This window comes from Pectinophora gossypiella, chromosome 13 (genome assembly GCF_024362695.1).
Source record: "Pectinophora gossypiella chromosome 13, ilPecGoss1.1, whole genome shotgun sequence".
Lineage (NCBI taxonomy): Eukaryota > Metazoa > Arthropoda > Insecta > Lepidoptera > Gelechiidae > Pectinophora > Pectinophora gossypiella.
This window is the reverse complement of record NC_065416.1, coordinates 12,458,835-12,472,703: the sequence shown is the minus strand read 5'-3', so window position 1 is coordinate 12,472,703 and position 13,869 is coordinate 12,458,835. Positions and strand designations below refer to the sequence as shown.

The 13,869-nt window shown below is 37.0% G+C and overlaps 1 protein-coding gene across 1 annotated transcript in view; it reads left to right on the top strand.

Annotated features, from left to right (window-relative positions):
* The first annotated feature begins 1,841 nt into the window (after positions 1–1,841).
* The window catches only part of LOC126372150 (receptor-type guanylate cyclase Gyc76C), a 91,392-nt gene continuing 79,364 nt past the window's right edge, over positions 1,842–13,869 (top strand). The window contains exons 1-2 of the mRNA XM_050017767.1: positions 1,842–1,916; positions 9,332–9,466. Of these exons, the coding sequence (XP_049873724.1) occupies positions 9,381–9,466 (86 nt within the window). The 5' untranslated portion in view covers positions 1,842–1,916; positions 9,332–9,380. The remainder of the gene's footprint in view (positions 1,917–9,331; positions 9,467–13,869) is intronic.

Sequence of the window (13,869 nt, the reverse complement as noted above, 5' to 3'; positions counted from 1 at the left end):
ACCGTAACGAATACTGAGGAGAATGATTCAGACCATGATTCTCATTTCTTATTAAGATCCTGTTGGAAAATTAATGATTATTTTTTAAATTATTTTCACTTTTGCGTATTCTTCAGAATCGCCGTATTTAAATACCAAATCCACTCAGAATCATGGTCTGAATCATCCCTCAAAGTATACCTATGTATATGTGTGTCGTGAGTTTTACCTGAATAAACTTTTTTATTATTATTATTACTTATTTGGCGGTGACATAACTTGTTATTTTACCAGACTCCCAAGATCTCCAAACCCCGAGATCTTCCGTGGCCGAAATTAGTATTTGCCATGTTATTAAATGTTAAATAAATACTTCAAACTCGACCTTTTCATTAAGTATTAATTAATTGTTTTAGTTATAATTACGTATAACTCGGCAAACTTTTACTGCCCAGAATTATTATTTCTAATGCTTGTTATTCTTCTATTCGAGAATGAGACTAGTTCAAAAAATCAAGTTGGGTAGGGGTCGTTCAAGTCCGTAGGTTTACCCTCAAAACTTCTACGCGTGCCCCTGAGTGCTGCTAATTGAGTGACACATTTACCGGTATCGACAAAATTTTCAAAAAAATAATCAATTTATTAATTTATATATCAATATATACAACCTAACCAAGCCCGCTTAAATCTTTGGCGGTGGAAGTGTTCTCCCGCCCCTTTTATCACACCATCGGAAAGTCTCCCGCCTGGAAGCAATCTAGTGTGGCCCACATGGAAGTCTTTAAATAGGCTCCGAGCGCAGGTTGGCCGCTGCAATGATAATCTCTGCAGGTGGGGATACCTGGTTGATGGTTGTTGACTTTTGTGCTGTCCTAAGTGCCCTAACACCTGCACTATTAAATACCTTTACTGACAATGCCGTAAGCGTGGCCAATTATTGGTCAGCAAAAATTTAGTTTCGATCGCCATCGACTCGCAAAGAAGAAGAATATATACAATTCAAATATACAATTTATACTAACATGCGCAACGTGATAAAATTTTGTCATGATCATTTTATCGATTCTAACGATGTAACTATGCACTTTTGTCGATTGGTGGTAATAGGTATATGAACCCAAATTAGTCATGTCGTTTTGTCAAAATACGAACAAAATCACGTGACACGCATGTTAGGGAAAAAACACACTGATCAATTTCGACAAAATTGATGGAATCGATCGATAATTTGTTGCACATGTTAGCCCCGCAGGAAGGGGCCAAAAAAGGCCACATTTATTTACTTACATCTAAAATGCTATTTGACATTTGCGCAAATGTAAAATGGCAAAAGATAAATTGCTTAATAATTGTGGCCTTTGGCCTTCGAGAACTTCATCTTGTTACCCAATTTCTTAAACTGAGAATTATATATATATATATATATATATATATATATATATATATATATATATAAATATTTCGTGGTATACATTTTTATATATTCTGTTTTTGTGCAATAGAGTATATTTTGTTTTGATTTGATTTAAGATAGGAATTGGTTTTCGTTGTAAACAGCCTCGTAGTCTAGTGGTTAGAGCGTTAAACGTTAAGTTCGATACCCGATGGTGACATTATCGAAATCACTGATTGTCCTAAAATAATAAGATTCCGTGCTCGGGAGAGCACGCTAAGCCGTTGGTCCCGGCTTTTAGCCGTAAAACTGCTCCGCCAACCCGCAGTGGAGCAGCGTGGTGGAATATGCTCCATACCCCCTCCGGTTGATTGAGGGGAAACCTATGCCCAGCAGTGTTACGTATATAGGCTGGTTATGTTATGTTATTGATTTTCGTTTGCCAGGTCAGCAGAGCCACAGAGCTGGGTAAGCTGGTCACAAGACTGCAGCAGGAGCGATCTGAAGTGGCCTTCTTCATATTCACCAATGGAAGTACGCTGAGGTAAGAAATTCCAATACAAACAACCTTTTACGATAATAAGTCGACATGTTTCTATCGAAGCTTTTCGACAACGCTTTGACTCGTGGTTTCCGCCCGCATTCTTGGGTTGGTTATGTAGTATATTCTGTTTTCTTTTAATATTAATTAAACACGGATATGATAGAAGCACTTGTTTATTTTATAAAATGAACAATCTTTCTTACAACGCGTACGTTACGTACAATGGCCAATTTCCCGCTAAAACATAAAGCCCTGTCTTACAGTCTTTTTAGAGGCGTCCGTAGTCTATACCCACGCATTTAGGTTAACCATTTTTATATCTTTATTATTCAATGACAACTGTCAACATGGCTGTCTGTACCATTTGCGTTTCGGTTTTCCTATACGTTGCGTTTGGTTACACTACAGTACAGGTTAAATAAGTATTGTTATTTGCGAGCCCCCATTATAACAATATACGAGTAGTCCAATTAAGTTCCGGACTACTGTCCTAAGTAAACCTGGTACAACATACATACCTCCCTAAGTACGTTAATTATTGAATACTTTTCAGAAATATTACAAGGAACAAAACGCAAACTATTCCTTAAAAACTAAAACCTGATTACGTAAAAGTCACGCTCTATAAAGTATGAAACCAGAAAATAGGTGTCATCATCATCATCAGCCGTACGACGCCCACTGCTGGGCAAAATAGGTGTATTTCTCTGAAATTCTTTAGAATAGTGATGTTTAGGTGATAGTTGTGGTCGTATGCCGTGTAAGCAAACTCTTAGGACAGATTGGCATTCAACCACGGCTCATAAACATCTGTTAAGAACAGTCAGGATATGGCGGGAAATGAAATGCGTGGATATAATACACTCGATATTTCCTTTTAATGTGTCTCCTTCGATGACCCAGCGAACAATAAATGAAATTCAACATGGCCGCTTTTTATACTAGTCGTAAACAAAACAAGTAAAAGTACGAAAATTTTTATAAATCAATGTGTTATACATGCCAAAAATAATCAATAAATTAATAATTAAATCAAACATAATTAATTTATATAAAATCAAGGTAGAATAATGTAATCATAACTATTTGTTGTGCCACCGCGGAAGTTGGTCGGTATTGGCAATAGATGTCGCTAACACATCACTATTCGGAAGAATTTCCGAAATATTATAAATATTTTCTGGTTTCATACTTTTTAGAGCGTGACTTTTCCGTAATCGTATTCATTCGTATTTATTCATTCATTGTCATTTTTATTAATCTAAAATTATTCCATTAAAATAAAGCTATTACTTATCTTACTAGTTCGTATGTTTAGTGTTTGTAAACAAAGTATTACCATTCTTTAGTCCACGTGTAGTCTCGAGGATCAATTGAATGAGTTACTCAGCCAAATTGTTTTCTTAAGACCCAGCGGGCAATTTGTTAAATTGTTATCGTTATTTGCCTTTCCTTTATGGGTACTTTGCCATTTTTATACATACTTGGGGGAGCTCGGTGGCGCAGCGGTTAATGCGCTCGGTCTGCGATTGTTGAAGTTAAGCAACTTTCGCAAAGGCCGGTCATAGGATGGGTGACCACAAAAAGAAAGTTTTCATCTCGAGCTCCTCCGTGCTTCGAAAGGCACGTTAAGCCGTTGGTCCCGGCTGCATTAGCGGTCGTTAATAACCATCAATCCGCGCTGGGCCCGCGTGATGGTTTAAGGGTGCTACCAGACCAATCGATCGATCATCGATCGACGGCATCGATCAACGTCGATCGAAGTAGATCGACTGGTCTGGTAGCTTTAATTGATCGACAGATACTGTTCGATTAAGCAATCGATCGATTGCCGGGCGATAACACCGATCGATGGGTGTTACCTGACCAATTGATCAATCATCGATCGACGGCATCGATCAACGTCGATCGAAGTTGATCGACTAGTCTGGTAGCTTTAATTGATCGACAGATACCATTCGACTCCATCGATCGATGCCGTCGATCGATAATCGATCCGTCGGTCTGGTAGAAACTATCGATCGACGTCGACTATTCCATTCTACCATCGATCGATGGCATCGATCGATGGTCGATCGATTGGTCTGGTAGCACCCTAAGGTCCGATCTCCCTATCCATCCCATCCAGAAGGCCCGTGCCCCAGCAGTGGGGACGCTAATGGGCTGATGATGATTATACATACTTTATCAGCTACATATACCTTTATGTTTTCCAACTAAATATTAATGTAATGTGTGTATATTTTAATGTTGTAACTGTATATGTGTGTCGTAGATTTTACCTGAATAAACTTATTTATTTTTATTATTATTACATTTGGAGCGTAAATAACAATAGAGCATAATCATCATCTCGCTAGCATTATTCCGTTGTTCCTGAAGATTTGACAGGTCCGGTTTTTTACAGAAGCGACTGCCTTTCTCAACTTCCAACCCGCGAAGGGAAAACCAGCCCAATAGAGGTTAGGTCACATACCTCAAAAAATGCATTTCTCGGGTATGTGGGTTTCCTCAAGTTTTCCTTCACCGCTGAGCACGTGATAATAATTTATGATCCAAACATGAATTCGAAAACAAATTCGACAACCATTGGTTTAGGCCTGTGCTGGATTCGAACCTGCGACCTCAAAGTGAGAGGCAAGCGTTCCACCAACTGGGCTACCACGGCTCATATAACAATAGAGAAAAAATGACAAAAAATGCAATTTAGAAGGAATGAAAAATACAGATTTTTTTTAACATTTATTTGTAGTAAGTATGTAAACAAACTTGGCATGTTTTATGGTCTTAAATATTACATAAGTACTTGACTATATTACCAATTAGGCTAGTTAAGAGGTACGCTTTATGACTATTTTTTTTTTTAAGTTTCAGTGCCTAGCCTATAGTCTGAATATTTTATAATTTAGTTTCTCTTGACCTTTAAAGTATTTTGAAACCTTCTGCGTCATTCCCACAGTTATAGTAACATAAATACATCAATGCCCACAGAACCAGTAAAATGTATCTCTCTCTTTTTTCTTTCTACAATAAATAATCGTATTTATAAAAATATATCAATCTTATGAACAGGGGTATTACAATTGCCAAATCGAAGCAATTCATCTAAGAAAGCAATATTGCTATTTGACATTTGTTTGCACTGCGCACTTACTTTTATATGTGCAAATGTCAAATTGCAATATTGCTTTCTGAGATGAATTGCTTCGAAGTGGCCATTCACAGTAGTGCATTATCTCCTAACCTAATGGACACAGCCTTATTTCCACTATTTATGGTCCAGACGTCAAAGAAATATCCATGTAACAAAGCATAGTATTATCTTACACCTAATGTAACGGAAATCTCTAATAAAGAGCTTTCAACATTCTATCTTGAAATAGGCTGAATAGCCATTGTTGAGGACAAAAAAGGTAAATTATACCTACGACCAAGCATGAGCTGGAGTCTTGTACAAAGTTCTATAAGTACTTCTATTCGCTTCGTTTTATGAAACGCTCTATAGTACTTTACATTCTCTGTTCTATTCTATTCTATACCATTATTACTCTGTGAAATTCTACATACAAATTCAAGGCACGCAACCTGATACTAGATTTTAAGGGCTTTTGGCTAACTAATGGTTATAGAGTGTTAATTAAACCATCTCCAGTAAGACCTAGCGTTCACAGTAAATACTTACTTACTCTTGCTAGAATGTAAATATACATTAAACAGAAGTAACAAGTGACCTGTAGTGTACAGTCATGAGCAATATTATGTACCCACTTTAGAACCCTGTCGCACTATCACATTTGACATTTAATGAGACTTACGGTTTAATTTGTCAAAAAAGTTAATTTGACATGGTTTCAAAGTGTATACATATTAGTACTCAAGACCGTACACGCACCATTATCCGTATGAAGCGTGTAATGTACCTATCATGTAACACATGACGTCATAACTCAGTCGGCTTCTACTAGCCCGGTATGATAAACATTATGGCATTACGCTCAATTTTTCTTCTAGTCCTATGCCTGAGACAAAGTAGGTCACATTCAGTCACATTATGCGTAAAATTGGGTCGTGCACTTAGTTATGAAATTCTGGTTAGGTACTAAATAACGACAGACCTAAAAGTAACGAAAAATATTTTATTTTTTTAATCAAGAAAAACGTAATAATAAGCGCGATATTTTATCACTTTTTTCTATGACACCACAGTGTGCTTTTTCATACAAATTCTATAGTAATTTCGTATTTTGACGTTTAGTAAAAAGTAACTGATTTGACTAGGTTGGAAGCTACCCTATTATGCTACAGCAGGGGGGTTGAAAAAGGCCACATTGAAGCAATTCATCTAAAACAGCAATATTGCCCACAAAAGCATTTGTTTGCATTGCGCACTTACGAGGAGCTCGGTGGCGCAGCGGTTAACGCGCTCGGTCTGCGATTGTTGAAGTTAAGCAACTTTCGCAAAGGCCGGTCATAGGATGGGTGACCACAGAAAAAAAAAAGTTTTCATCTCGAGCTCCTCCGTGCTTCGGAAGGCACGTTAAGTCGTTGGTCCCGGCTGCATTAGCAGTCGTTAATAACCACCAATCCGCACTGGGCCCGCGTGGTGGTTTAAGGCCCGATTTCCCTATCCATCCATAGGGAAGGCCCGTGCCCCAGCAGTGGGGACGTTAATGGGCTGGTGATGATGATGATGATGCGCACTTACATTTATTATTTTTATTATTAATTTATTTATTAAATCTTAATACTAAAAATACAATTAACAATGCCCTGCAAAACTGTTTAAACAGTTATATGCGTAAGTGTCAAATTACAATATTGCTTTTTTAGATGAATTGCTTTTTAACCCCCCAGAATATAAAAACTATTAGACTAACACAAGAGAGACAAACGGTTCAGCTTATTTCTATTAGAAATCTCTGCCAGCACACTGGGAAAGATATATACTTAAAAACTAAGAGAAATATAAAAAATAAACTACTAGTACTGGTTTCCTTTTATAATAAACGTTTATTTCTTTCTTTAAAGTCGAATTCAGCGTATTAGAATTATTTATTACTTAAATTATTGGTTTTCCTTCTTTTCCGCGGATCCTTTCCGTTGTAATATTAACATATTAAATATAATACAGAACTGAAAGATTTAAGCTCGATACACATAGAGTCGGTCGCGTCGGTGTCCGGCCAAGTAGTTAATGCCATCTTCGGCAAATCTACATGTTAGGTATGTGGTAGTTTTATAACGATATATATATATATATATATCGTTACACACACATATATATATATATATATGTGTGTGTGTGTGTGTCAGTGGCTGCGTCCACATACCTATCATGTTTAATGAATAAAGCAGTTGTTAACGCACCGCCGTGTTTGTTAGTCGACTCTCTCGCTCCTAGTTGCCCCCTCTCGAAACGAATACTACAATAAGTCACGACAAAAAAAAAACAAAAAAAACACCATTATGCCGCCTCACTTCGCAAGTGCAAGCGAGAGAGACAATCCACGCTCTCCTTTACACGCAGCTTACGGTCATTTAGACTAAAGTAAGACCCAGAGGGGGTGAGGTAAGTCTAGCTCAGCGCCCGATGCGAATTTGGTGCGGGGTGGAAAGTTAGAGAGTCACCGTTCTTTACGAAGTAACATAACTAAGCTCACGACTATATCTCTATGGGGTAGTGAAAGATACAACCATCACAAGATTATTTATTTATCACACTTATACACTATCATTACAGGTATCTCGTACAATATCTACATACTATAACTAATAATAAACAATGATATCTTTATTATGGGCACCTTTTGCGAGAAGTAACTACAGGCATAATATCTACTTGATACGATCTATTGACAGTTTTAACAGCTTACCTCCTGAGCACGATCTAGACCAGTTTTGTTCTAAAGTATCCATGATGCGACAAACAATTGCGAAAACATTTGAGACACAAGTGAATTATTAGCCCAAGTTTGAGAACGTCAAATGTTTGTACCTATCTTATTTAACCTCATCATCATCAGCCTTACGACGCCCACTGCTGGGCATAGGCCTCCCCCAAGGATCTCCACGACGATCGGTCCTGCTCTCCCCCATCCAGCGGCTTCCCGCCACCTTCACCAGATCGTCGGTCCACCTTGTAGCGGGCCTACCCTCCGTCGTCCGATTCGTGGTCGCCATTCTAGAACCTTTCCGCCCCATCGGCCATCGGTTCTCCTCGCTTTGTGTCCTGCCCACTGCCACTTCAGCTTTGCAATTCTTACTTAACCTACTTTACTTAATTCTTGATTTTGATGATTGTAAAAAGTTAAATAACTTAGCCACTATTAGGTGGAGACTTGTAATTTGCCTTTAGTTATTGTCTGGTTATTATTTTATTTTAAAAAATGTATATGGCCTTAAGTCTTCCTCAAAATAAATTAAAAAATAAATTAAATTATGAATTCACTCAGAGCACAGAGAAACATGCCTATCTCTTTCTGTTAGACCTATACGTAGTCTTATTCTTTATTCTATCCTCGCTCCCCGGCACGTCTGTCCCGCTTTCTCGGCTCGGTGTGCATCAAGCATAATGATGAAGAATTCAAACAGAAAATATTAAGTCAATAGGAAAAGTCTACAATAAGAAGTTTCAATGAATTATTAAACGTAAAACAAAGAGAAAGAGGGCTTTAAAGTTATCTACTCAGAACATAATGGTTTCTTAGGTGGTATTTGAAGATTATAAGAAGGTACTCATACCAAAGACCAATATAATAACTCGACAGAATTACGTTAATAGCACACGTCAAACGGGTTGCGGGTAGTTCATTCATTCGCTCATTCATTTTAAAATTAACAGTTGTCAATTATCCGTCCCTTTCCTTTTCGGCGGTTGAAAAAATGACAAATAACTTAAGATAACTTTGGGAAGTGTCTACAGAAATCAGGCCCATTACTTAATTATTTTTTGCATGCTTAATTGCGGCATAACGTGACATTTTTGTACACTACTTACATACATACATACATAAACAGCCTATATACGTCCCACTGCTGGGCACAGGCCTCCCCTCAATCAACCGAAGGGGGTACACTACTTAAATGTTAATATATATCCTTCCAACCGTATCTGCCTATGGCGACTGGTCTCCAATTTAGGAGTGCCTAAGATGTGCTTCTTATATGTACACGGTGTTAGTGACACCGTAACAATACCTTCGAGGGATTCACAGGACTCTTGAGTTAATATCAAGTGGAATTTTCCATCCCAAAAGTATAGAATTAAAAAAATATTTAAAAAATAAAACAAAAGAAATAAAAAAAATGCGACGGAAAATTCCAATTGATATTAACTCAGAGTAATGAGCTGAATCATCCCCCTCAGGATTCGGTACGGTGTCACAAATCTTTAACATAATATGTCTTCTACCCAGGTCAAACCTCACCCAACGCTACGTGGGTACTGACAGCGCGATCCTACAGATGGGCGACCTTCCACTGCTGACTTTCAAGAACCGCTCCAAACCCATCGACGGCACGGCTTTCCTGCATGAGCTGAGGGATCTCAGGTTAGTCTTGGTGCTAATAAGCATGAAGGACTTTCCAGGTTACTTTCCCCAAAAACAATATAGATGGCGTTGTACAGATTTAACGTGATAATTACCCACTTTCTCATTACTCGGGTACATAATTATTTAAAAATATAATTTAATAGAAGAGGCATATATAAAAATAACTGTTGCTTGATATTTGGACCAGATGTGGTGTAAAATTACGTTGCTACATTATATTGCTTCTCTTTATTTTGATCAAAATAATAATGGGTGGAAGATGTGTTGTGCCTGGGTGAAAACAAAGATAAAAGATGCATATCTGGTATCCATGAAATTAGAAGATTAAACAAAGGCAACTTTGTACAACGCCAATTATATTTTTTCGGGAAACTGAATTTGAATTGAATTAATTCGACTTTTTGAGTTTAAGTTCATATTTGAATCATACATTCTATAATTGATATCACCTGGTTGCCAGGATTCAAGCCCGGTTAATGGCAATATGCTCCCATAAAAATAACTTAAAACCAACGACCGTTCTTAAAGAGCAAAAATCGAAGTGAAAAAACAAAAAGCAATCAAGCCATAAGTATAGAAGAATAAAACATAGAAATTCTTATTATTGAAGGAGATTGCATATAATTTATAAAAAGTATAAAATCTATATTAAAATGTTCGTGCGTCGTTTACACTCCCACCAAATTAGGGACTGAGCGCGACGTCAACAAACTACGGTTTTAATTTGGCAATAAAAAGTGTATATGTATGTAATTTTGTTTATAAATAAATTAAAGAAAAAACCGCAGTGCTGGCTCAGCACTCATAACCAATAGGACAGGTACGACACGCACCTCAGATCAAAACGCCATGTCCCATGTCGTGGTCAAAACGTCGCGAGACTTTCACGCTTACAACGTTTCGGATTAACAACCCACTCTCTTACATGGGGCCTAAATATAGCTGGAGAGGAGTGTATGCGCTATACACCTCTAGCCCTTCGGGGACACAGATGTGTAGTATCACGAAAGGGGTAGACAGGGGCATCTATGTATTAATATTAATTATTTATAAATATTTAGTTTTATATTTAAGCATGTCAAATCCCTTAGCTACAGTACAAATCAAATCAGTCAAATCCTTTAGTACACCACCATTATATTCAATAGTGTATCATTTACTAATCAACAAACAACAACAAACTAAGTCAATAAACAGTTGTTGACCCTAATAAAAAAAAATACACCAACTCCACGCTAGCTGCGTTTAAGTCTCATGTAATAGGGGTACAGAATATAGTGTACCTACTGATTTGTAAATTTTGACTGCCTACATATCTATCTAGACCCTATATCACAAAATAATCCGTTGAATACTGAAACTTTCTCTTCGAAAACAAAGTTCCAACAGTTTCCAAATGACACTTTATTCCCTTTACAACTGTAAAACCACCGCCATTCTGTTCCAAAACTCTAAAACAAACAAACGATTTCCAAAGCGTGATTCTATTTTCATTAAAAGTTTAATAAAATAGCAAACTGATACAAACGACTGTTAGCCTTCTTGTGATTAATCTCACTTACTCACTGAGCCAACTCCTTAGGGAGTCAACTCACTCGATGTAATTGCTTCCTTTATCGAATTGTCGGAACCACTGGGCTCATTTAGATTCGCTATAGAGAACCATTAGGTTCTTTAAGTGAAGGGTACTCCAGATTCATTGAGATTTTTAGGGGTTAATTGGGCTGAAGGAAAAGTCTGGAAAAATTACCGTGAAAGTAGCACAAAGCAGACGAAACAGCCTAACAGCAAAGCAAATTATGTACTTAGTTCAAATTTATAGTAGTAAAATTTGGTTTTTACTTGGCCTATATAATTAGGTCGTGTAATCATGTACTAGGTTCAAGATAATTTCTGAAATTCTAATTACTAAATAAAGACATATCTAAAACTAATGAAAAACATTTTCTTTTTTCTACTTAACTTATTTATGAAATTTAATCAAGAAACACTATGTTTATATGTCCAATATTTTAACACGTTTTTCTATGACGTCACAATGTGCTTTTTCATACCAATTTCATAGTAATATCGTATTTTGACGTTTAGTAAAAAAATAACTGATTTGACTAGTCGGAATCTAACCTATTATAGGCGCCTAATCTAAACGCTTCCTAATTAGTAAGGTTTTATTTAATAAATTGCTCAATTCCAAAATTAACAAAAGACAAACCATACCCAGCTTTAAATGTGGGTAAAATGTGGTAATTTTTAAAGAAATACGACCAATATTCGTTCAAGACTTCACATGAAATTCTTACAAACCCAGTAAGAAAAATATTCAAAATTGCTTTCAAATTCTTGGCTCGCTACCCTAAAGAAATTGGACTTTACTCTGCAGAAGTGGATGGCTTGGCTGGAAAATTGCATAATCCTTACCTACCTTGGAGCTTTAGGTGCGTTATTTTGCATACTTAGTGACCTGCACTTTGCACTATGATAGCTTTTATGAATATGAATTTTTGAACCAGGAATTACTGTCGATTTAAATACTTATTACATAGAGGGTGTCAGTGACATCGTAACAAATACTGAGGCGAATGATTTAGCTCATTATTCTGAGTTAATATCAAGTGGAATTTTCTGTCGAAAAATTTATATATATATTTTTTAATTGTTTTCAATTCTATACTTTTGTGATTTGTTACGATGACACTCACACCCCGTACAAGTATGTACAGGTATGAGTGTTAGTGACATCATAACAAATACTGACCTCTCAGTGATTCAGACCATGATTCTGAGTTGATATCAAGTGGAATTTCCTGTCGGAAAATTCGTGAAGATTTTAATGTACTTTTAAAAAAAAATTCAGGTCCATACTTTTGCGACGGAAAATTCCACTTGAAAACTACTCAGATAAATGATCTGAATCATCCCTGAAAGTTTTTGTTACGATAATTTGATTTCGTCACACTGTATGTTTTGTGTCACACAGTGAAGCAGCGTGGTGGCGTATCCTCCATAACCCTCTCCAGTTGATTAAGGGAGGCCTATGCCCAGCTGTGGGACATAAAGTCACTAAGGTGTCTTGTCAATCCTTTTTCTTTTCACTGTCACTGTCGATTGTTATAATCGTTTGCAGCTTGGCTAAGGACGTCCGTAAATTTTACGCAATCTGTGAGGCCCCAAAACTATCACGAATTTCACGTATAATGGAAACATACCGAGAAATAGACGGGGGTTACGTTATGTATAATGTAGGGTAACATAGTGTTAAACCATTTTGTTCTCTACTTTTACACAAATATAATTTATTATTCTATTATGAGATATGGGAGCTGTTGTAGCCTATAGAACGTTAGCCTCTCACTTTGAGATCGCAGGTTTGAGTCCAGCACAGGCCTAAACCAATGATTGTCGAATTTGTTTTGGAATTCATGTTTGATTCATAAATGATCATCACGTGCTCAGCAAAGCATTAAAACCCACATTCTTGATAAATGCATTTTCGGAGCTATGACGTAATTTGTATTGGGCTGGTTTTCCCTTCGCGGGTCAGACAGACAGGCAGACGCTTCTGTAAAAAACCGCATCTGTTAAATCTTCATGTTAGGTAAGCGGACCCTGTGAGAAACAGGATAATGGAAGGGGGATGATGGTTCTATTATGTAGTTACTTTTGGTGGATTCAATTCAATTCAATTCAATTCTTTATTCATAATAAACATTACGTCAACAAATATTTCGATGAGTAGGTACACGTTATATAGTTTACTTTACAATATGTAGTATGACCACGGTAACATGATCATTAACTAACATACGGATACCTGGATATACATAAAGCTGCCTCAGGTACATGCTCTATAAATAAAACAACCATTGAAATAATAAATAATAAGTATATTGGTTACTTACTCTAAATTTCCAAAACGCACGCGTGCTCAAACACAAGTGTACACGTGTTCAAAATGGTACGTCTGCCTTCGATGCGTGCTCGAATCAAAAGAACCCCAATGAAAGACAAACACGCCTTTTTATACCCTTTCTCCTAGTGTTGCCATATGAAGGCAACACAAATTCGCACAAAATTACAGAAAACCTAACATTCGACCATCCTGACGTTGTGCATGTCCTCATGCACGTAGACAAAACGTCTAATGTTCAAACCTAACATTCGGCGGGCCAAGTGATTCCACACTCATCGAGAACAGTTACAAAGCTTCACTTAAAATCTAAAAGTACAACGACATATAATCACATTTACGGGGTGAAACATCAGCTCTTCTTTCTAATCATAATATAAAGCTATTCAAGTTGTCAATAGTTCGCAAACCCTTCCTTCTCACGAACTATTGCAAAGCAATTGAGTGTGAACCTTCTTTCTCACACTTGTAATTATCGTATACAAACCTTCCT